Raw genomic sequence first — 23,834 nt, 5'->3', positions numbered from 1 at the left:
AATTCTTCCTTTTGAAAAATCCTTTGAAACCATTTCATCGAAAATTTAGAAATAGACGGAAATTACCTATTTTCATATTGGTTCCCATTTTGTTAAACATGTGTACTTTTTTTAATATACATATAGTTATGAAAAAGATAGTTTTTAAAACATATTAAACATAGAATAGTATAAATTTCACAATCTTGGAAGTTTTTATTCATTAAAAACAAGCAAACAAACAAAAATGATATGCAATAATGTTTATATTTTGCCGCGATTATAGATATGGAAACTATATTTATATGATATTAATATAATATAAAAACAAAATACGGCAAAAAACTGTATGCAACTGAAAGGAAACAAAATAAAACAAATATAGAATTGCATATGCACATAATGTCTAAATAAAAAATTAAAAAAGACTAAAAATGTATTAAAATTAGAAAAAAAAAAATATATTCATTCTATCACATTTTACTTTTTTTTCTTTTTGCGTTTAATAATTTACTTCATCTTCAATTATTATATATGTAACAATGTGATAAGAAATAAAATGGAAAAAACAAAAGCAAAAAAACAAAAATAAAATCGGAATTCTGAAAACATTATGATATGTACATGCATATGCATGCTAATATAATATGTTATATAACTTCCTTATTTTATTTATATATAATGCAACTAGTATTTTTTTAATTCATTATATATAAAAGTGCTAAAATAATAAGTGTGAGAGAGCTTAAGAAACTTATGGAACTAGAATTAGGCTCATTTGTATCTGAAAAAGCGAAAAAAATAAAAATAAATGCATAAGCATATAAGCGTATGGGACACTCAAGAATACTAAAAAATACCCAATAAACAAAAACAAACTCAAAAAGAGGATAAATATGAATAGTTACCATCGTCATTATCAATATCATCTGTTTCAGCAATTACGGGGGTATCTTCTTCTAAACAAAATAACCAGAAATATAGATATATAGATATATAAAAAGACACGAAGTGTTCATGTATGAATAATGAACTTATTTATTTTTTTTATCATTTTCATATGCTTAGCATACCATTGTGGTTTTCTAATTCCATCATATCATCACCTGAAAGTTCTTGTTCTGCGGGGAAGAATTGAGAAAAAATAAAATAAATAATATTCAAAATATAAGAAATATTTAGTAAAAAATATTAAATAAAGGTGCATAAATAAAAACACGCAATTTTTGTCATTATTATATAATTTTTTATTATTTAACTTCATTTTTTGTCTCTCTGAAAATAATTTTTATATCCACTTACCATATTCTTTCAATATTTCGTCTAATTTTTTATTTTTTTTATAAGCTTCTGCGTGCATATGAGGGAATATTTGGTTTTCTCCTCTTTTATAAGGAATATGTTTTGGATTTTTGGCGGGGCCGTTATTTTTTAATTTGTATTTGGTAGATTCATTGTCTAATTTTTCGTTTTTATGTTGTTTTAGTGCAAGAGCATCAAAAGCATCAGGCATCATATCGAATGATAATCCTTCATTTGGGATTTCATAGTCTTCTAAATTCATTTGATCCATGGCATTTTTAGCTTTTATGTCCTCAAAGTGTGATTTGGTTGCGTTTTTATTTTGAGTTCTTAGTGATTGTTTGTTATTCTTAGATTCGGTGTTTCCAGTTTTATTTAATTTTTTAATCATATTTTTAGCATTATCATTTATCGAACCTTCGTCTGTATTCTTATTTTTGCCTACTTTTTTAACAGCATCTTTTATAGTTTCTTCAATATCAAATAAATCGTCGGAATATATGTTGTTTGTTTCAATAAAAGATTGACCAGTTATTGATGAATTAATATTATTTGCATGGTTGTCATCATCCATGTCTTCATCCTTTTCATTATCAGCTTCTAAAAAGCTTTGTTCATTATCAGCTTCTTCATCATATTCGTCAGTTTCTAAGAAGCTTTCGTCATGTTCATCTTCGTCTTTTTCATTATCAGCTTCTTCATCATATTCATCAGTTTCTAAGAAACTTTCGTCATATTCGTTATCATCATCCTTTTCATTGTCAGCTTCTAAAAAGCTTTGTTCATTATCAGCTTCTTCATCATATTCGTCAGTTTCCAAAAAGCTTTCGCCATTTTCATCTTCATCATATTCGTCAGCTTCTAAAAAGCTTTCTTCGTTTTCATTATCAGCTTCTTCATCATGTTCGTCAGTTTCTAAAAAGCTTTCGTCATGTTCATCTTCGTCTTTTTCATTGTCGGCTTCTTCATCATGTTCGTCAGTTTCTAAAAAGCTTTCGCCATTTTCATCTTCATCATATTCATCAGTTTCTAAGAAGCTTTCGTCATGTTCATCTTCGTCATATTCATCAGTTTCTAAGAAGCTTTCGCCATTTTCATCTTCGTCTTTTTCATTGTCAGCTTCTTCATCATATTCATCAGTTTCTAAAAAGCTTTGTTTATTTTTGTTAGCTTTGTCTTTTTCATTTTTAGCTTTTAAAAGGTCTTGTTTATTTTTATTATCTTTGCCTTTTGCATTGTTAGCTTGAAAAAAGCCTAGGTCTCCGGCGAAATCTTTTGCATCATAATAATCCTTTTGGGCATTAGAATCATAATAATATTTATCTGTAATCAAATTATATTTATTAATTTCTACATCGTCATTTAACTGTCTGCTTAATCTGTAAAATTATTTAAATTTTAAAGTATAATTTTTTATGTATTTATTAATTCATTGTTTTATTATTTATTTAATAAGTAGATAAATGATGTGTATAAATTTAACAAATAAGAACCACAATTTTTAAATTAGATTTTTTTCAAAAAAATACCTATTTGTGTTAATGCTGCTAATGATGTTTTCATTGGTATAGTTAGTGTTTCCTAAAAAAAAAACATAAATTATAAATTGTATGAATGAAAAATAAATAAATCGAAAGGATTTTCTAAATATTATAGTAGTATGGTAAATACAATATCTCTTTTCATAGAAAAAAGAACACATTGCATTTCATTAACTTGGAAAACAAGTCTACGTTGATGAAAATTTCACATCTACGCATGTATATATATACAACATAGATATGTGCAAAAGTGTATACAACCATACTAACACACATATATATACGCATGTGAATTTTCAGTACCTCCATTGCTTTCTATGATGCCGGCATTTTTAACATTATCAAAATATGCCGCAATATTTTGAAAAACGAGTAAAGATAACAATAGGGTATTCATGTTTATCGAAAATTAAAAAACAAAAAAAAATAAAAAATAATAATAAAATAACGTGCAGAATTACTCTTTATAATTTGGTGTCAATAAATATTTGTGTATTTATAGTTTTTCAATTAAACAAATAATAAAATAATAATGATAAATATGTACTACTAAAACTTATTTATAATTTTAAAATAAATTTTACTACATATCATATACTATTTGTAATATTAAAAAAATATATAAATAAAAGTAACATGCGTAATTTTATTAATACATATTTAGACAGTGTTTTCAAATACAACTTTCTATTGTAATTTTAATTAAATATTAATAATGTTACTGAAGTGTTAACTTAAACAATACGTGTAATAATCATAGAACAAACACACCGGAAAATAAATGATATGCATAAAAGTATAATTATATTAAATGAAAAAAAATGCAAACAAAATTTCAGAGAGAAAAAATAACTATTTTCACTTATATTACTAATTAATAAGTTTAAAGTAATTATTCCATTATTGTTTTTTGTAGACAATATAATTGGAATTGGATTTCTATTGATAATATCACATTTATTATGCTACATCACTATTTTTCTAATTTTTTTTGTGTCTTTTTTATAAATTTCCATTTTACTAAATTCGTTTGGATTATATACGTTTACAAGAAGAATAATTTGATTATGCATTTGGAGTGCCTCTATTTTTAATTATTCATATTGTAAAAAAATTAAAATATTTCTTAAGTTTATATATTATATTGGTTATATAATTTATTGAATGTAATAGCGTACATATTACTTTGTAGGTGCACTGGGTGGCACCATTCTATACCCGTTTTTTTTTTAATAAATTGTCTGCTACATTATTTTTATTTAATTCCCCGTTATTATTTTACCTATTATATATTTTACATGCAAAATACTGGTATTCCGTATGGCATAATTATTTTATATAGCACATTTCATATGTTTAATATTTTCAGTATATATGTGTAGGTATGGCGCTTTAAGGGAATATTCAAAATACATCGTTATTTTTATTTTATAGATTTGCATAACGATAACTAATTCTGTTTTAGGGTAGTAATTACAAATGGACATACGAATATATGCGCAAAACAGTTATATATATATTGATAACCGAAAATATGTGTGACGAAAAAAAATATTAATTAATGTACCCTTAATGTAATATTGCACGCATAGCCTTAATATTGTGGGAAATCATTTTTAATTTATAGACATATTATGCATGAATAAATTATTACGATAAAAATACTTTTGCCCCGTATTATGGATATGTATATATTTTTTTAGAAACAAATCAGAAGTTGTTAATGTATTACTTTTTTTATTATTACGATTTAGCTATTATATTTTTTGATGATGGCTTTTTAAGGCTACTTTGCACATTATGGTTTTAGAATATATGTGTGTTCAAATTAGGGTAGAAATAAAGTTCTATTGAATCCATAACTTTATAACGATAAAAGTTATGTACCAAAGGAAACGAAAAAAAGGATAATTCAAAATGTTTGCATATTTTATAGAAAAAAAAATTATTATTTTATATTTTAATATTTTGTATTTTTTCCAAATATGGATATTCCATTATATAATGTGATAAATTGTTAATGAAAGTGTGTCAACTGTAATGAGATAATTAAATACACGCCCTAATAATAGCTCATATATACGTACGTTGTGTATGAAAATAATTAAATCTTTCGCTATATTCTGTAAATATCTAAAACTCAAATAAAAAAAAATAATATTATTTGAATTTTCTTAATTCGATTTATAATTAAAAAAATCACATAAGAGTAAAAAAAAACGTAAATTAAGATTAGCATTTATGTATGAATTAAAATATACAAAGTGCTGAGGTATATATATACATTATTAACTGGAATTATAAGCATATATACTTGATGAAGTGCGTATATTATATATGCATATTATTCACATAATGATTAAACCGTAATAAAATTATGCTGGGTAGCTATATAAGGTGAAAATTAAAACGCTTGTAGGTTTAACTTAATTTTTATTACGTATTTTTTCATAAAATTTCACCGCCATCTTAAAAAATGCAACATTTTTAATATCAATAAAAAAAATATATACAATATATTAAGAAGTAATAGCTTAATCAAAGGCTCCTGGTAATTTAGTGCAAAGCCATCACAAACTTACTGCAAATTACTTAATAATATAGTGAAGATAATAATATTCGGAAGGGCTCGTAACAAAAATATAAGAAATAATAGCATATTAAAAGCTTTACAAAATATTTAGAGCAAACTACCGAATTATTTTATTTTGAACAGCATATATCTTGATGTACACCTAGTTGGTATATGCGTTTTTTTTAAAATTTAACTGTTGCCGCATTTTTTCGGTGAACTTTTTGTTGGATTTTTTGCCATTTCCACGAAGTTTTTAAAAAATAAAGCGTGGTTGGCTTGTTCATTTTCTTGTTATGTTTTAAAATCGAAACTTACTTTTAATGGCTTACCATTTATTTAAGAAGTTACAAAAAGTAAGCAGTAAAGAAAGCCGAGTAAACAAAGAAAACGTAAATGATGGTTTAGATAAATGGTTAAAAGATTTGAACGACATAGTTGATAAAACTATTGTTGATGATAGTGATGATGATGGAAATAATTTTCCTGATAACAATTATGTAGTAAATATTAAGGAGTATTTAAAAACAGTAAATAAGATTGTAACACATAGTGAAAAGGTAAAAAATAAAAAACCGGATGAATTAAAAAATGAGAAAATAAATATATCACATATTAAAGAATTTTGTAAAATCTTAACTACATGTAATAGCTTATTAAACAAATTAAAAACTGAAAAAAAAAAAGAGAATGAAATATTACAAAAAAATAATATATGGGATATCTTTGAAGAAATAATTTTGAATAGTTCAGAAGTTTTGAATAAAATAATTTGTTTGAATAAAGACATGTTTCATAAAAAAAATATAAGAATAGATTGTAATGAATTTAAAATATATATAAATTATTTAAATACATTATTTAAAGAAACTCACAACTGCGATATATTGTTTGATGTCTTTTATTTAGAGTTTGAAAATTCTATATTTATTAAATATGAAATTATATTGTTGTTACAGAAATTATATATCTATGACAATATAAATTTTTATTTTTATTTATATGAAAACATTGTTTATTCAGACAATATTAATTCATGTTATTATTATAATTTGTTTTGTGTAAAATTTTTTCAAATTTTATACAGCGAATATTACACAGAGGGTGCTAGTAGCAATAGTAGTAATCATATTAACAAAATAAACAACAACATTAATTTAAATGACCAAAGTAAACTTGTGACAAATTTGCATGATCAATACATGCTAATAATTAATAAGATAAGGAAAGGAAAATATTATTACACTGACTACATTAATTATCCGTTTAATTATTCAAACGATAAAATTGTTTACAAAAATACAAATGATAATTATTATATAAATGAAAATAAGGAATTCCATTCGATTCCTTTGAATAAAACATTTAAATCTTATATATTTAATCATGATAATGATTTTATAATTCAAAAAAAACTTAAAACGGTAGATCAGAAAAGTAACTTATATGAATTGGTGACGGACTCACATGATTTGAGCCGCTCCGGTTCCTCCTGTTCATATTCTGATGATATTAACACAAATTTTAAATATGTAGAAAACGAGGGGAAAAATAAAACAAAAATTGGTAACAAAAACGATGCAGATAGTTCTATTATTAGCGAAAATATAAGAAGGCCACATCAAAATGAAAAACAAGAAAAGAGCAATTCGATCAAAGATTGTTCTAATGCATCATCAATTAACATAAACCCTCAATCTGGTTCAAACAGAAACATTTTTAATGAAGGAGATAAAAATAACATAGAAAATATCAACACGAATAGTGACAATGCTCGAAGTAGTAATGATGATCCAAATAAGGACAGTGTGTACTATTTTAGTTCTGATGTTTCAAATGATATAATAAGTGTTAACGAAGAATTTGATGGGGAGAAAAAAAAGAAAAAAAAAATCGATTTTTGTGAGGAAAATATATTTTTAATTATGTTTCGAAATAATAAAATACGTACTTTAAGAAATAGTATAGATAAATTAGTACTAAATAGAAACAATTTTGTTTGTGAACTAATAACACTAATGAGTTCAAATCAAAATGCCTATCTAATAAATGAAATTATTTTATTGTTATTATTAATATCAAAAAATAATAGTGAAATTAAAAATATTATAACTTATGAAAGAGTAATTGAATGTATATTAAAAACGATAAAAGAAGAACACATTTATTTATTTAACAACTTTGATGAATTATTTTTTTTACATAGTGATACACATTTTGTTCAGATAAATGCAAAAACAAAGGTCCATTGTTTTACTGATGAATTTTATGAAAATAGTGAAATTAAAAAAGAAAATAGAAAGAGAAGCAATTCGAATGACTATATAAGTAAAAGTTTGCAATGCATTAATGAAAGTATCGCTAGTAATGGAAAAATACATGATTCAAATTTTATAGAAATAAAGAAAAAAAGCACAGATATGAATGAAAAGTATAATTCTATAGAAGTATATCTTGACAATATTTCAGTAAACATAGATATTAAAAGTAGTTTATTACTTCTTCACTGTTTAATAATAAATAGTGATTTTGTTTTGAAGTATATTTATGAGCTAAATATATTAGATGAATTTATTAAATTAGTTCTCAATTTATATAATATAAATATATATGTATATAAAAATTCTTTCCACAAATTTTGTACTAATTCTTTGTTTATTACAAGCACTTTTATTGATATTATATATAACATAGTAAAAGTGAGTAAAGAAAATAGATCAGTAGATATTAGCTTAAAAAAATTATTACCAATATTTCAGCGTGGAAAATTTTTTGAAGGTTCAATTTTTTTCCTCTTTAAATTAGTGCTGATACATTTAACAAATATATCTAAATATACTTCTAAAAATACTAAAAAACTCATAGAAGCGCGTGAATCGATTAAATCCGACAATAATTTTAGTAGCCCAAAAAGAGAATTTCCAGCTAGTGATACTGGAAGCCATACAGTTATGGGCTCGAATAAAAAATTCGAAGCTGCAGAAGGAAGTAATTTGGGTGATAGTTGGAGTGGTTATGAAAAGGGATCACCAAATTATAATAGTGGACTGAGCAACCTAAATAGTGAAATGCTTGAAATGTTTAAAACGTTTATTCACACAAATGTTAGAAACATTTTGAGTATATGCTGTAAATTTTTGTACGAAGATGAAAAATATTGTTCTGAATTTATTTTTAGTCACTTTAATACTGGTAAAAGTTCTAACAACAGTAGTGCATATACAAAGATAAGCAAGTCGAAAAGTTTTGATACCCTTGAATCAGATGCACACGGAGAAGAAACTAACTTTATTCTAAAAAATTATCGTCAAAACAAATATTTCTATTATGAGCATATGCTAATTTATTATATAAACAATTTGAATCGTATTAAATACGTTGATATGCTGTTGATAGTATTTTTTTTCGATAAAAAAAATGTAATCCAAAGTTATATATACGAATTTTTTATGTGCTTATGTGAAAAGCATAGTAATATATCTAAATATTTAAATTATGTTTTTTTTGTTCAAAAAAATATATTCTATTATTATGTTTCATATATAATGAATAAGATCAAGAAGAAATCGTTAAAATTCAAAAAATTTATAACCAATTTGAACAAGCTAGTTGATAAAGGAGAGAAGAATGACAGCAGTAAGAAACAACACATTGAAAACGAGGTAGAAAGAAAAAAATTATTTTTCTATAAATATATGAAAGACCTAGAGTTGGTACATAAGATATATAATCTTACTTCGAATACCATTAATGTGAAGGGTGAAGAAAATGCTAGCAAAGATGATAATAAGATTTTAAACAATTTTAATATAAATTTTGAAGAGATTATTTATTATAACTGTATGTATGTGCATATGTATAATGGAAAAGAAAAGAAGTATTTTAAAAAATTAAATAACAGATTTAATAAAAACATATTAATATATAGAATATACAATTTTTTATGTCAAAACAATATTAATAATAATGAAAAGAGAATAAAACAAATGATTTCCCTTTTAGGAAATAAGTATGTGACAAAACGAGTAAGTTGCTTAATATGCGCTTATATTAGCATTTATTTATTTAAAGAACAAAATGATAAGGCAAAAAATAAAGTTATAAATGTAATCATAGAAAAAGATATGTTTAATAACTTATATAATTTTTTAAATGATTTTATAAAATATAAATTTGACAATAAATATTTTTTTTGTGCATTTACACAAAAAAGTAAAATCGCTGACCAAGATATACAAAGTGTATTACACATTAAAAAAGATAAATACTTCCTGTTTTATTCATATCAAAAGGATCTTTATTTTATTCATTATATTTACTCCAGTTTTATTCATCATAATATATTAACATACTTTTTTAATGAAAGCAAAAAGGAAGCCGGAGAAAGAAATAGCTTGGATGGATTTGAAAAAAAAAGAAGGCAAAGACAACGAATAAAAAATACTTCCAAAAAGGCATCAAATTATAAGGATTGCTTAAATGATGCATCTAAGAAAAAATCTAAATATTATGAAATGAACAATGGACTATCAAATGGAGAAACTGGTTCAGAGAGTTCTTATGAAATTGAACAAAATTACACAGATGAGGAAAATTATGAAAACAGTGATTTCGACAAAGAGTCGAATAAAACAGAAGATGATGAGAATAGTGAATCGATTCAAAGCAGTCAAATTAATAGAAAAACAAAATATCTTCCAAAAGGTAGTGCAAATAGAGGAAGCAGAAATAAAAAAGGGAAACATAGAAGGAAAACAAGATCGCCATCCTTAATCTATATGTATAATGATGAAAGAGATAGCAGTGATAGAAGCTCATATTCAAGTAATTATTATCTCAAGGATGAAAAAAATAAAAGCAAAGGAAAAAACAAGAGAGAAAAATTAAAAAAAATGATGGATGATATTAATAATATGAGGAAAAAACTACACGAAGAAGAACTTAAATATATAGAAGAAAAACTATACCTAAATAAAATGATTGAAAAAAAAAATGACATAATAAATAATATTTTATACTCTTATTTATTGATTAAAGAAAAATCAGAAAAAATAGAAGAAGAAAATATTATGTTAAAAAATAAAAATTCTTTGCAAGAAAAGGAACATGAAATTCTTATGAATAACAATACGGATGAATTAAAAAGGGAGCATATAAAAATGTTGGATAATTATGAAAAAATAAATAATGAGAATAAAATCTTACAAAATAAGGTTGAACAATTTTCTGATCTGTTAATATATCTATACAATAATGTTAAAGGATGTAGTAAGTACATGGAAAATATTGAAAACTTGAGTTTTTTTAACAACAAAAATAGAACACACAACATAAATGACCAACCAGATAAAACATCGGGAGCTTACGATCAATTAGATGCAGCTCCACAAGGAAAATGTTATGAGGAAATATATCCGAATTCACATATCGGAAATGATATTCAACCGAGTCAAGAACCAAGAAATTATGAACAACCAGTTCCTAATATGCAAGTAGGGAATTACGAACACCCAGGTCCTAGTATTCCAGTAGGAAATTATGAGCATTCATCTCCTAATATTCAAGTAGGAAATTACGAGCAGTCAGCTCCTAACATGCATGTAAGGAGTTATGAACAGCCCGGTCCTAACATTCAAATAGGAAATTACGAACAACCAGTTCCTAATATGCATGTAAGAAGTTATGAGCAGCCAGGCCCTAATATTCCAGTAGGAAATTATGAATATTCAACTCCTAATATGCAAATAGGAAGTTATGAACACCCAGTTCCTAATATGCATGTAAGAAATTATCAGCAACCTAATGCACAATATCCTATGAATAATTATGGCCAATTTAATATGAACCCGCACATGGAAAGTTATTTGCAAAATAATATGAACCAAAACATGGGCAATCAATTCTATATTAACAGAAATGAAAATATGGGTAAAGAATTATACATCGGAACCAATACAAGCATGCGCAATAATACAAGCCCAAATGAAAACGAAAACAAATAATTTAAAAACTTTCCTATTTTTTTTATAAGTAATTGGGAAAATGATTTTTTAACCCCGATTTTGTTAAAAAAAAATTCCCATATGACTTTATGATATATCTACAATTATCATAAAAATATTTCGATATTATGAGCATATATATCTCTTATTTTCCTTTTTTTTAAGTGTAGATATATATATGTTTATTCGCTAGTTTAATTACGTATTCCCTCGTTCTAAACGTATAAACTGAACATATAAAAATAAAGTATATTTGTCTTTATGTTACATTTCACTGATTTTTTTAAATAGCACAATCTTTATTAAGAATGTTTATTTATATACTCTTTTTAATTCCATAATTTTATTAAACCTTTTTTTAACTACTCTTTTAAAGCGTTAAAATGAATATCTTTTATGTAAGCATAATTTAACAAGACATACGGCATTATGTAAATGTGCAAATAATATATAGCATATATTTATCTATTATTTTATAAAACTTTTAACAGTTTTTATATTATTAGCGATTTATATTTATTTACAACAAAAGATGGAAAAAATCGTCAAAACCCTAAAAACAGCAAATATATTCTTTTCATAATTTAAAAGTGTTATTATAATCATATTTTTTATAATATATAAAAATTATTTATTCATATTAATACCACATATTGTGAATTATTAATTTTTATTTTGCTATATTAATTATGGATACATTATTATTATACAATTTTTACAGTTTTATTTTGCCCTTAATATTACTTCTTTATTATATATAAAAATGTTTACTAAAACGGAGCAATAAAATATATACTATGCTTAAACTTTATCGAAAAAGAGAAAAAATAAAGAAACTAATTTATCGTAAGTAAGAAAAATTAACTGCCTCTTTAGCTCAGTCGGTAGAGCGCCAGACTTTTAATCTGGTGGTCAGGGGTTCGAGTCCCCTAGGAGGCTAACAAAAAAATATACGATTTTCAGCTTTTTTTTTAATTCAATTTTTTTTTTTATAAAAGACAATAAACTTGCAATATTAATAAATTTATTAAATTAATTTATATTTATTTAAATTATAAATTAAAAATTAAAAATATATTAATTATATGTAAATACTTTTTTCATTTCCTTAATTCGTTTTCGCATAAAAACGATATTTTTATATGAATAATTTACAGTGTATATTATTATATCAATATAATTTATTTCACTTATCGTTTTTTACTATTATGTTACTATTAAAAATATTGTTATATTATAAGAATGCAGATTTCAATTATTTTTTTAACTTTCGATATTTTCCAATGAAGGCAAAAAATAAAACAGTGTTTCCTTTCACTATTTTATGTGACATAATATATTGTGTGCTTACAAAAAATAATCGATTTATTTTAGACCATCGTTGTTTTCTTAAACACTAAAAGTTTGTTCATATTTTATTAAAAACGAACGAACAAAATTATATAAAAATGTGCTTAAAATAGTATAAGCTATAGTGGCGCCTATTTTTATTGTTAGACGATAGGAAAAATGCGCATTCATTATAGTTAATAATGATTATTTTTTCCAATGTTTAAAAAGGTAAAAATTATATTATAGTTGTTTTCATTTTAATAATAAATTGAAGAGTAATGAACTGAATGTGGAAAAATTATAAACTTTTTTAACCTTATTAGTAACATAATTTGGTTATTGCCCATATTTTCCTCATGTGGGAATATTTTTGTAATTTTTAATAAAGTTTTTATTATATTTTTGCAAATAAAACTACAGCATTATGATATGTGCCATTAATTTATTTTAAAGAATTATTCTCTCAATAAAAAAGTTATTTTAATAAACAAAAATGAAAAAGCTACCTAGGGGGCTCGAACCCCTGACCACCAGATTAAGAGTCTGGCGCTCTACCGACTGAGCTAAGGTAGCAATCATAGTTTTTTTCAATATGCCTTTTATAAAACATATTATGCAAATATATATTTTTTTCAACAATTTTATATTACTCAAATATTCAACTTTATGTTTATGTAGAATTAAAATGATTGTGTTCCTATACTTTTATTTTCAAAAGAATGGCATTTTATTATTATTACTATTAATTTTAACACAGTAAAATTATGATGTTGTGGCATATTGATGATTTTTGTATATTAAAATGGCATATAAAAAAAGAAATAATTAGAATAGAAAATAAAATATAGTATTAGCAAAAAATAATTATTGTAAATTATCTATTTGTTATTCAAATTATAAATAGCCTTTGCATATTGACTATCCGATGTTGTAGAGGTACATAATATATCAAAATAAAAAATAATTATAAAAAATATATAAATAAATGAAAAAAAATAAATATTATCTATATTTTAATTTTTTATTGTTTTAATTATATCATTTTATTTTCCTTCTAAATTATAAAGCTAATTTGCTTGATAAAAAATTATATTATAGGTGTCGGAAATATACATTATTTCAGCGTCCAAATCGTCTAGTGGTTAGGACTCCACACTGTGGATGTGGCAACGCAGGTTCGAATCCTGCTTTGGACAAAATATGTACTTTTTATTTGATTATATTTAAATATAATATATATAATATCCCTTCTACAACATAATAAATTTCTATGTGATTTTTAATAAAATTATAATTTATTATGATGCTGTAGAAAGGTTATTATATATATTATTTTAATATAAAACTTTATAGTAGGGAAAGCTAATTGCTTATATATATGACTTTTGAGGAGGTATCCATCCCTTAAAGTTATATAATTGAATCAAATAAAATTTGGTATATAAAAAAAATACCATAAAAATAATTTTACCATTATTATAATTTTATAAATTCTCTGTGTTTACCTTAATGGCCATATTTTAAGCTCATCTTATAACCCTTTTATTATAGCTAGCCATACTTAACATATTTTTTTTATGCTACATTAAATATAACTATTATTTTTGTATGATATATATAATATATATAATAACTCTAATAAAAATGCCTAGAGAGCCTACAACCGGAGTCGAACCGATGACCTTCCGCTTACTAGGCGGATGCTCTACCAACTAAGCTATGCAGGCATACGTAATTTTTAGCTTTGTATATCCAAATTTAATATTTTTTAAGTAACAATATTATTGTTTTTTGTAAATATAATTATTAAAAATTAATAATAAATAATTGTGCACAATAATTTATTCAGAATGTATATATTAATAAAAATTTATTATGCTTCAATGAAATTTAAAAATATTTAATTTTTTAAAAATCTAAAAGTGCATACCTAGCTAAGCAGGAAAAAAGAAAGAAAGGCTTTAATTTGTGAAAGACTCATTTGATAATTTAAAAATAATTTTTTCCTGTTTTATATTGTGATATGTTAATTATATTCTTATTATAATATTGTTCCATATTTAAAGAGTGTAAAAAAGAATATGAAGTACTTATATATGGGCATATTAAAAATGAATGCTGTTTTTTATTTTACGGGCAAAGCCATGAAAATCTTCATTGCGAGTCTTTTTTATTCAAATATTATCATTTATCAATTATGATGACAAAAAAAAAGGCATATTCACACTAGATTGTGCTATCTGCTTATTTGTGTATTATTTTTCAAATTGGAATAAAAATATTTTTACATTTTTATCTTCACAAGGAACTAAAATTATCATTTCCAAGTAATTCAACTAATAAGTGTTTGTTTTTTTTAAAAAGTGAAATAAATTCTTGTTCATTGTTTGCCTTGAATATTTCCTTTAAGCTTGCTTCGCATTTGTTATGCATTTCAGTTTTGGCTTGGTCATATTCGATTGAATTATTATCATTGTTACTTTTAAGTTTGTTTTTAAAATAATGTTTATTTTCAATAGATTCTAATTCTTTTGACTTTTCAAATGATTTGTCAATAACTTTCTGGGGTAGTTTCGCTATTTGTGCTACGTGTACCCCATAACTTTTATCTGCAAATCCCTTTTTAATTTCGTAAAGAAATGATATTTTTTTTTTTACTTCATCAATTTTTGCGGACACATGATTATTTGAGACAGCTGCATACTCGTCCTCTAAATTTGATATTTCATGAAAATGAGTTGCAAACAAGCACAAGCATTTTATGTTATTTAATAAATAATTAGCAACCGACCAACTAATACCAAATCCTTCATAGGTTGATGTTCCTCTTCCTAATTCATCAATAATAACTAATGTATCGCTATCAGCATTTTTTATAATTGCTGATACTTCAATCATTTCGGAAAAAAATGTAGATATTCCTTTTAATTGAATATCTGATGAACCTATTCTACACATAATTTGAGAAAAGATCGGTATTTTTGCATATGTGCTTGGAACAAAACATCCAATATGTGCCATTAAGGATATTATAGCTATTTGTCTTATATATGTACTTTTTCCTCCCATATTTGGGCCAGTGATAATATTTAATCTATTATTTTCCTTATCCATATATATATCATTTGGTATAAAATTTTTTGTTTGTAAATAATTTGCTTCAACTAAGGGATGCCTTGAATTTCTTATTTCAAGTATCTTTCCATTTTGTTCAACAATTGGTCGAACGTATGTAGATAAGCATTGTGATATTACATAAGCAAAAGAACAAAATATATCTATTTGAGAAATAATTTTTGATAATTTATTAAATGGTTCCCAATAGGAACTAGCTACTTCAATAGCTTTATTAGCTAACTGTTCTTGTGATATATTATAACTATGTAATACATATTGATATTGTTTACATAATTCTCTTAACTTATTTGTATTGAATAATATTTCATTTTTATTTACTCGAACCTGATTGTATGTTTTTTTTCTTTGTTGTATAAATACTATATCTTTTTTAACAGATCTGAATAAAAATACATTAGTGTTACAATCTATTAATTTGACATCTTCTTTCATCCCACTATTATTAGAACTATAATTTTTGTTATTTTTCGATTTACTATCTCCTCGTTTTAGATAATTAATGTCTTCTTCGACTTCTGCTCTATGATGTAATATCTGTTTATATATTTCTTCTTTCTCTTTCGATAGGGCCATTAAATTGTCATCAAAATTTGGCGAAATTAAAAATTGATTTTTTATTACTTGATCGAAGTCTACAGTTAATTCTATTAATTTTAGGAATGAAGTTAAGCTAATGATTATAGATTCTAATGGGATTATAAAATGTTCTTCCAAAGTTTTTTTGTTATTTTTTTTGTGTGTATTATTTTTATATTCATTTAATGCATAATATATATTTTTTGATGCTACAACAGTGTCATACAATTTTACCAAATCTTCAATGGTGCATTTATTATTAGAATTTCCATATGACCTATTATGTATAGCTCCGTAATTATCAGACATATTACTATTTTTTACAATATTGTTGGCAATTTTTAATTTTTTAATGATCAAATCTAAATCACAAATTTTTCTAAGATAATCTGCTTGAATCATAGATCGCAAAGCTTGATCATCATTCATAATTTCAACCATATCTAATCTTTGATTTATTTTTTTTTCATCCCTTATTGGATGCATTATCCATTTTAATAATTTCCTCTCCCCAATTTTTGTTTTACACTTATTTAAAAATTTATACAAAGTCATAGTATTTCCACCATGTTTTTGCGAAAGTATTTGGTGAGACCCTCCTGCATTATTTTTCTGTTCTTTTGATATATACGTATTTATATTTAATGAGCAAATAGCTGCTTTATCTAATTTTACATATTTACTAATATTATACCATTTTAGTGTACATTTATTTATTGCACTATCTTCATTTAATAAATTTAAATATTTTATAATACTAGATAATGCTTTGCATCCTAGTGTTAAATTTAAAAAAGATACATAATTTTTTACATCGTCATTTACTTTTATTAATTTTTCCAAATCTGTTTCAATAGACATAGTTTGGAAAATGTCTTTATTTAATTCACATAATTTTATTTCACATAAATTACAAATTAATTTTATTCTTTTATTATCTAATATATTATTACATGGTAAATATATTAATGAATCAGGGTTTGTTTGGATTAATATTGATTCTAGAGTAGTAAAATGATCATTTTCTATATATTCAGATAGCGAAAATTCGTTCGTTGTGCTACTATAAATGCATATTCCTACATATCTAATGCTATTCCTAAGTTCCGATATTAAACTAACCAATAATTTAGTTTCATCCTCCATCGTCCCACGAATACTCACCTTTTCATATATACTATTTTTGTCAATCGGTTATCTACATATGCATATATAAAGTATATAGGCATGTCCTGATTCGAGCAAACTTGATATGATTATTTTTAATTTTCCCTTAGTGTCTAATGTGGATAGGCATGGCTATATTATAGACGAAAAATATAAAAATTTGTAAAATTTAAATACACTATCTAATTTCAAGAAAAATAAATGATACACTGTTTTTACTTTTATGGGAAAACTGAAAAAAATCAAACTAATATTTGAATATCCAAAGTAAGGAAAGAAAAGCCATTTATTAAACAGCAAATTTTACTTTATTTTTGAGACGAAGAAATAAAGTAGCCTTTAAGTATATATATAATGCATGTGTATTATGTGCAAATTTTATTATTACGTATAATGTTAATGTGCCCGCGAATGTATATTTAGGTGAAATTATGAAATTTTTTACTCTATTAATTCAATACTATTTATTTAAAATGTCACAAACCGTGACTAGCTTATAAAAAAGTTTTTATTCATAAAATTTTTTTACAAATATGTAAATTGTTTACTAATTAATACGTTGTTTACGTATGAAAGTTTAGAAGGTACAAAAAAAAATTATAGTTTCATAATGTAAATGCAAGGGGATAGGATATATACATATAACAAATGAGACGTTGTTTCATCATGTGTGCATTCTGTGTGCGTATATATTGTGGTGACAATATGAAATGAAAAAAGGATAATGCATGACGGAAATCAGTCTTTTTTGGGCTACTTATTTACTATGAGGGCATCTATTGAAAAGAATGTATGAAAATTTGTTGTATCATGAAGACACATATAATTGTTTGTATGGTTTTTCAAAATATCTTGAACAATAAAAAGGATTTGCTTTTCCAACAAAGATTTTTTATTGTTAAGAATTTTATGATTTTGATTATGCTTTGGATATATAAAAAGTTGATGATAAATTAGTTTTAAAATATGGAGTGGAATACAATCAAGCATATTAAAATTGTTTTTTATTAACAAATTTGTAATAAACATATTCATGTTTTTATCTATATTTTTTCCACCTATTTGTTTGGATAGATATTGTAATAAATTTCCTTGTATTCTTGTTTCACTATATTTTACATTTTTGACAAAATCGGGAATAACATTATTTATGACGTAAGTTAAAAGTAAAATTTTTTTAAAATAAGACGGATTGAATAAATAGTTCAAGTTATCGAAATTTATTAATATAAAATTATTCTCATCACAATTATTACTGTTCATATTTATTATGTTTTTCTCATAACTGCTTTCTGTAATATTTTTTGTCGATTTAAAATATTTGTAATAGTCATAATTACATACCAATTTTAGCAACATCGAAGATATATATATCATTTTAGCTATAGAGGATATTTTTCTTTTAATATTTTTAATAAGATAAGAAGAAGACAAAAAAATTATAAAACTCATGATAAGGTTGTCATATATTTTTTCTTCATCTTTTTTTGAAATTATGTTATTCTTATTTATATCTGGAATGTAGGTGGTACTACATTTTTCTTTTTGCAATGAAAGCAGATAAATAAATATGTTATAATAATATTGATTAAAAAATATATCGTAATAATAATATGCATCACATTTTGATAAATAAAACAAAATCTTACTAATATTTTGTATATTTAAAATTGGATCGCACATATTGTATTCCCTATCTATAGCATCATTAGTGTGATCATTCATATTAGACTTGTTATTATAGTCATGTTTGTTTTCACTATGTTTTTGAATGCTTTCTAGCTTTATTTCATTGGTAGAAGATAAGTTGGTATTCCTTTGAATTATTGTATTGTGCATATACAAACCTTTTGCAGAGGTGTTTAAATGCGTTGGGGAAAAAAGAGAATAAAAATATTTATTTAAAAAATTGAATGGCCGTATACTATTAGTACTAAAACATTTATACAGCTTTATTAGGTATTTTATTTTGTGCAATTTTTCACTATGACTGTCCTTACTATTATTATTGTGGTTAAATAAAATGGTATAGTTAATTGGATTATAAAATTTGTGAAAATTATATAGCTTTATATTTTTATTCTCTTCTCTTTTTTTTTTATTATTCACTACATTATAATCCGAGTCTAAATGAATTGGTCTACATAATCGAATAGATGAAATCAATAAAATGTTATGAACAAAATTATAATAGCCTGTCTGAAAGTTGTATTTGTATTTATAGATATTACAGTTATATATATGATCTATTATAAATTCATTTTTTATTTTGAATATACTATATATTGAAGTATTATTAGCTTTGTTGCATATATAATATATTAAATTTTTGTGAATAAATAAATATTTGTTTTGTAAGTAAAATAGTTTAAAACAAGATTCGATTGATAAGTAAGTTCTATATTTATTGTAAATAAAATCATAGTAAGGAATACAATTATAAAAGACGTTTTCCTTTTTTATTTTACTAATTTTTTCTATTATTTTTTGTGTCATCAGAACATTTTCTTTTGCCATTACTGAATTCATTCCCATTGTTATATAAATTATTTTATCACCTTACTATTTTTTTTCTCCTCATTTTTGCAATCAAAAAAATACTGTGTGTGCATTTAGTTGGTACATCAATAAGATATGAACGCATGTTTCGTTTATTCATACTATGCATATATGTGATGGCCTATGAGCTTTTTTTTGCTTTACCTATTTTCGGATTTCTAGCTTATTTGCTTTGCTTATACATAATTTTTTTACGCGTAGTTATGTATTTATACAATGTGCTGAAATTGGTGATGATTAGCCTACATTAGTATGCCCGTTTTAATTCTCCAATTTTTATATTCAACCATTTATTACACAAAAAAGTTAAAAAAAGTATAATTATGTTGTAGATATACAAATAGCTAGCTAAATTAGCTAAATATAATTTCTCCCCCAAAATATGTAGGCATAATATGCAGTCATGCTTGATTAATTCCTTAATTTACAACATTCAGAATTTTTTTTCCATATATTGTTCTGATCACATAGATATAAATTTATAAATTAATTTATTTCTTTATAATGACACATGAAATTTATATAAAAATATAGAAAAATATTCACCGGTGAATAGATGATATTACATGAAAATTTAATTTCATAGGGCACCACAACTATAATAGGGAATTTATATTTTTTAGGAAAATTCATGCCAAGCATATATGTATAATATGCATGTGCATGATTTTTCATCTTTTTTTAATGGAAGTATTTATCAATTTGTTGAATTATCTAATAGGATTATATTTTATTAGAGAAAATAAATTATTAAAAAAGAATGTGTATATTATTATATCGATTAACCTTTTCTTTCTTTTTATAAGCCTTTATTATTTTATTCTTAAAGACGAAAAAAACACAATAGAAAAAGTTCTCTATATATATGTACATATCAGTAATAAAAAAAATACATGTATATAAATATTTCAAAGAATTGCATCTACCATCATTTATTACTAAATACGTTTTTTTATTTCTCAGTATAATATAAAATAGTGATATCAATGTCTTTTTATTATTAACTACTATTTAAAATATGTTGCTTTCGTTAATTTATTTTCATCTTTAATTTATTAAATGCATACGAAAAGGTTAGCATTTTTCTCATGCATTAGCATATATAATAAATATGTAACTATATGTGTACTTGTACGAATAGCTAGCACAATAGTCACTGTAAATTTTTATATTTCTACGCCCACGGTTTTATATTACCTCTTTACATGCTCCATTATTCAAAGAATGAAGAAAAATATAAGAATTAAATTATTTTATAGTAAAAGAGAAAAGAAAAAAGAAGTAAGCAATTGAATTAAATGGATAGTTGTATATATTTATATCATCTATTTTTCGTATTCATATCTTTTCATGCAAATTTTATGAAGTACTGCTGTCCTTTTAAGGGTTGCAATTAAAATTATATTTGTAAATATAGATATAATATGAACACATTTACGTAATAATAATAATAAACATGCATAGATATGTTTAAATGCTAAAATTGTTTATTTGTGAAATAATTTTAAGCAATTTTCCGAGAGTTATATATATTTTTATATGTTTAAATATCAAGCTAGTTTATCACACCCTGTCATTTTTTTGTTTAATGTATTTTCGTATGTTTCATATGTTTTACAATTGTATAGTTCATTTAAACAAACGAGAAAACAGCAAGCATAAACTGGAAATTTGTAAATTGTTTGTTATCAATAATAGTATAAAATAAGAGGTAGATATGCTATATATCAACACAAATACACAAAAATATCATTTCGTTAAGTATTTATAAACTTAAGTTATTCGTCCTTCTTTTTTTGTTTTTTTAGTTATTATTTTTCGAGTAATTTTGGTAAAAAATAATTATTTTATGGTTTTTATGAATTAATAAATTATATGCGACTGCATTATAATTATTGTACTAAAAATGAAATAACAGCTCTATATATATATATGTAATATAGAGATATATTACTTATAAGTATTTATATAGTACACAAAGCATGCTTGTATAGGAAATAAAATAAACTAGTGTAAATAGTATATAAGATTATTTATTTTACTGTATATGGGTATTATGTATTCATTTAAATATGCATAAATGTATTATATAATAGTACTGAAGGGTTATTAATTACATTATATATCTTTTTTAATTTATATAATAATTTCTTCCCTTTTATACATTTGATTACATACTATAAATGCATAAATATATATATATGTGCATATTTTTAAATCCTTATTTGTTATCCAAACAAATGTATAAGCCTGCATTTTATAAAAAAAATGACATAATTTTTATAGATTTGTTTACCTATATATTACTGTAATAAATTAATTTAATTTTATTATATGGATATATATATTCACGGGTATTTTATTTTTTGTATATAATAATATGTATGTTATATAAGTGTATAGTATTCATAAATGAGTGTTAATATTTTTAAAAATATATGCAAGGTTATATATATAAAATGCATTACTTAAAAAAAAATAAATAATGTTGTGTTATAAGCTATATTTCGTGTTCGTAAAAAATCGTATACGTATTAATATATAGTATATGTTACGAAAACGGGAAGATATGAATGCTATTTTTTTCACATTTATGTATTGAACTAAAAATATAAAATTAGTACATACATATTATGTTATATATATATATATAATTATATCACATGATGAATTGTTACTAGGGAAAGGGATGAATATTTTTTCTTTTGTATTATTTTTGTAATAAATAACATTGTTCTCTATTATATTTTATTATATATATTATTTTGTATTTTATTATATATTATTTTATATATTATTTATATATTATTTATATTTTATTTTACATTTTATACTTTCCATTTTATTTTATATTTATTTAAGATATATGCTTATACAATAATAAAGAATAAAAGTGGGCAATCAAGCCAACAAATGAACAGTTGAATGTTCGAATAATCAATATGCATTATTCATATGTATATATAGCATATAATTTATTTACATACTTATGGTTTATTTAAATTTCATATAGACTGATTTACTGAATGTTTAGAAATATAAAAGTAACATATATTTATATATGAAAGTATATGCTTAGAGAGAGGTAATTATTTCTATAGACCTCCAAATATATTAAATTTAAATATTTTAAGTACTTCCACAAAATATATATAATAATAAAAAAATAATAATAAAATAATAAAAAAAAAAAATAAAAATAATATAATATTTATATAATAATTAAATAAAATATATATATATTAATATCTATATATATAACTATATATAGGGGTACAATCAAAAGCAGTTAAATGTAATTATTGCATAATTCTTTATTAACCGTTAAAAAAATTAAATACATATATTTATATATCACAGTACTCTTATAAACATAATTTAATATGATTAATTATCATATTAAATGATCGTAAGCAAGCACATAGTGTTATATATATATACGTTTTCGTGAATATATGCATATATATGTGTGTAGGCTCACAAGCATATGCATATATGCCATATATATATTATTAGGGATATGTATGTAATAAACCATTTATAAATGTATATATTATTTTCCAATATTACATATATGTGCATACATATATAGTATAATACGTATATGCTATATACGTATATTTATTTTTACAATTAAGTGCATTAATTTGTATTCGTCTTTAGTTA

The 23,834-nt window shown here is 23.4% G+C and overlaps 4 protein-coding genes and 4 non-coding genes across 8 annotated transcripts; 3 read left to right on the top strand and 5 right to left on the bottom strand.

Annotated features, from left to right (window-relative positions):
- Positions 1-677: 677 nt before the first annotated feature.
- Positions 678-3,219, bottom strand: PCHAS_0804800 (rhoptry-associated membrane antigen, putative; the record flags this gene model as incomplete). The annotated part of the gene is made up of 6 exons (XM_016797803.1): positions 678-763; positions 888-938; positions 1,053-1,100; positions 1,282-2,660; positions 2,811-2,862; positions 3,126-3,219. The coding sequence occupies 6 exons, from the start codon at positions 3,217-3,219 to the stop codon at positions 678-680; spliced, it is 1,710 nt and encodes a 569-aa protein (XP_016653723.1).
- Positions 3,220-5,717: 2,498 nt separating this feature from the next.
- On the top strand, positions 5,718-11,396 carry PCHAS_0804700 (conserved Plasmodium protein, unknown function; the record flags this gene model as incomplete). The annotated part of the gene is made up of 1 exon (XM_016797802.1): positions 5,718-11,396. The coding sequence occupies one exon, from the start codon at positions 5,718-5,720 to the stop codon at positions 11,394-11,396; it is 5,679 nt and encodes a 1,892-aa protein (XP_016653722.1).
- An 866-nt stretch (positions 11,397-12,262) lies between these two features.
- On the top strand, positions 12,263-12,335 carry PCHAS_0804681. The gene has a single exon. It is a non-coding gene; the product is annotated as a tRNA-Lys (tRNA).
- An 893-nt stretch (positions 12,336-13,228) lies between these two features.
- PCHAS_0804661 lies at positions 13,229-13,301 on the bottom strand. The gene has a single exon. It is a non-coding gene; the product is annotated as a tRNA-Lys (tRNA).
- Positions 13,302-13,852: 551 nt separating this feature from the next.
- Positions 13,853-13,924, top strand: PCHAS_0804641. Its single transcript has one exon. It is a non-coding gene; the product is annotated as a tRNA-His (tRNA).
- A 458-nt stretch (positions 13,925-14,382) lies between these two features.
- Positions 14,383-14,455, bottom strand: PCHAS_0804621. The gene has a single exon. It is a non-coding gene; the product is annotated as a tRNA-Thr (tRNA).
- A 571-nt stretch (positions 14,456-15,026) lies between these two features.
- On the bottom strand, positions 15,027-17,588 carry PCHAS_0804600 (DNA mismatch repair protein MSH2, putative; the record flags this gene model as incomplete). The annotated part of the gene is made up of 1 exon (XM_016797801.1): positions 15,027-17,588. One exon carries the CDS (start codon positions 17,586-17,588, stop codon positions 15,027-15,029), a length of 2,562 nt encoding a protein of 853 aa, XP_016653721.1.
- A 774-nt stretch (positions 17,589-18,362) lies between these two features.
- Positions 18,363-20,144, bottom strand: PCHAS_0804500 (conserved Plasmodium protein, unknown function; the record flags this gene model as incomplete). The annotated part of the gene is made up of 1 exon (XM_736128.2): positions 18,363-20,144. The coding sequence occupies one exon, from the start codon at positions 20,142-20,144 to the stop codon at positions 18,363-18,365; it is 1,782 nt and encodes a 593-aa protein (XP_741221.2).
- Between the last annotated feature and the right edge of the window lie 3,690 nt (positions 20,145-23,834).

The sequence above is a fragment of the Plasmodium chabaudi genome (assembly GCF_900002335.3).
Source record: "Plasmodium chabaudi chabaudi strain AS genome assembly, chromosome: 8".
Classification (NCBI taxonomy): domain Eukaryota; phylum Apicomplexa; class Aconoidasida; order Haemosporida; family Plasmodiidae; genus Plasmodium; species Plasmodium chabaudi.
Note: the sequence above shows the minus strand (reverse complement) of the source record. Positions and strands in the feature narration are given on the sequence as shown.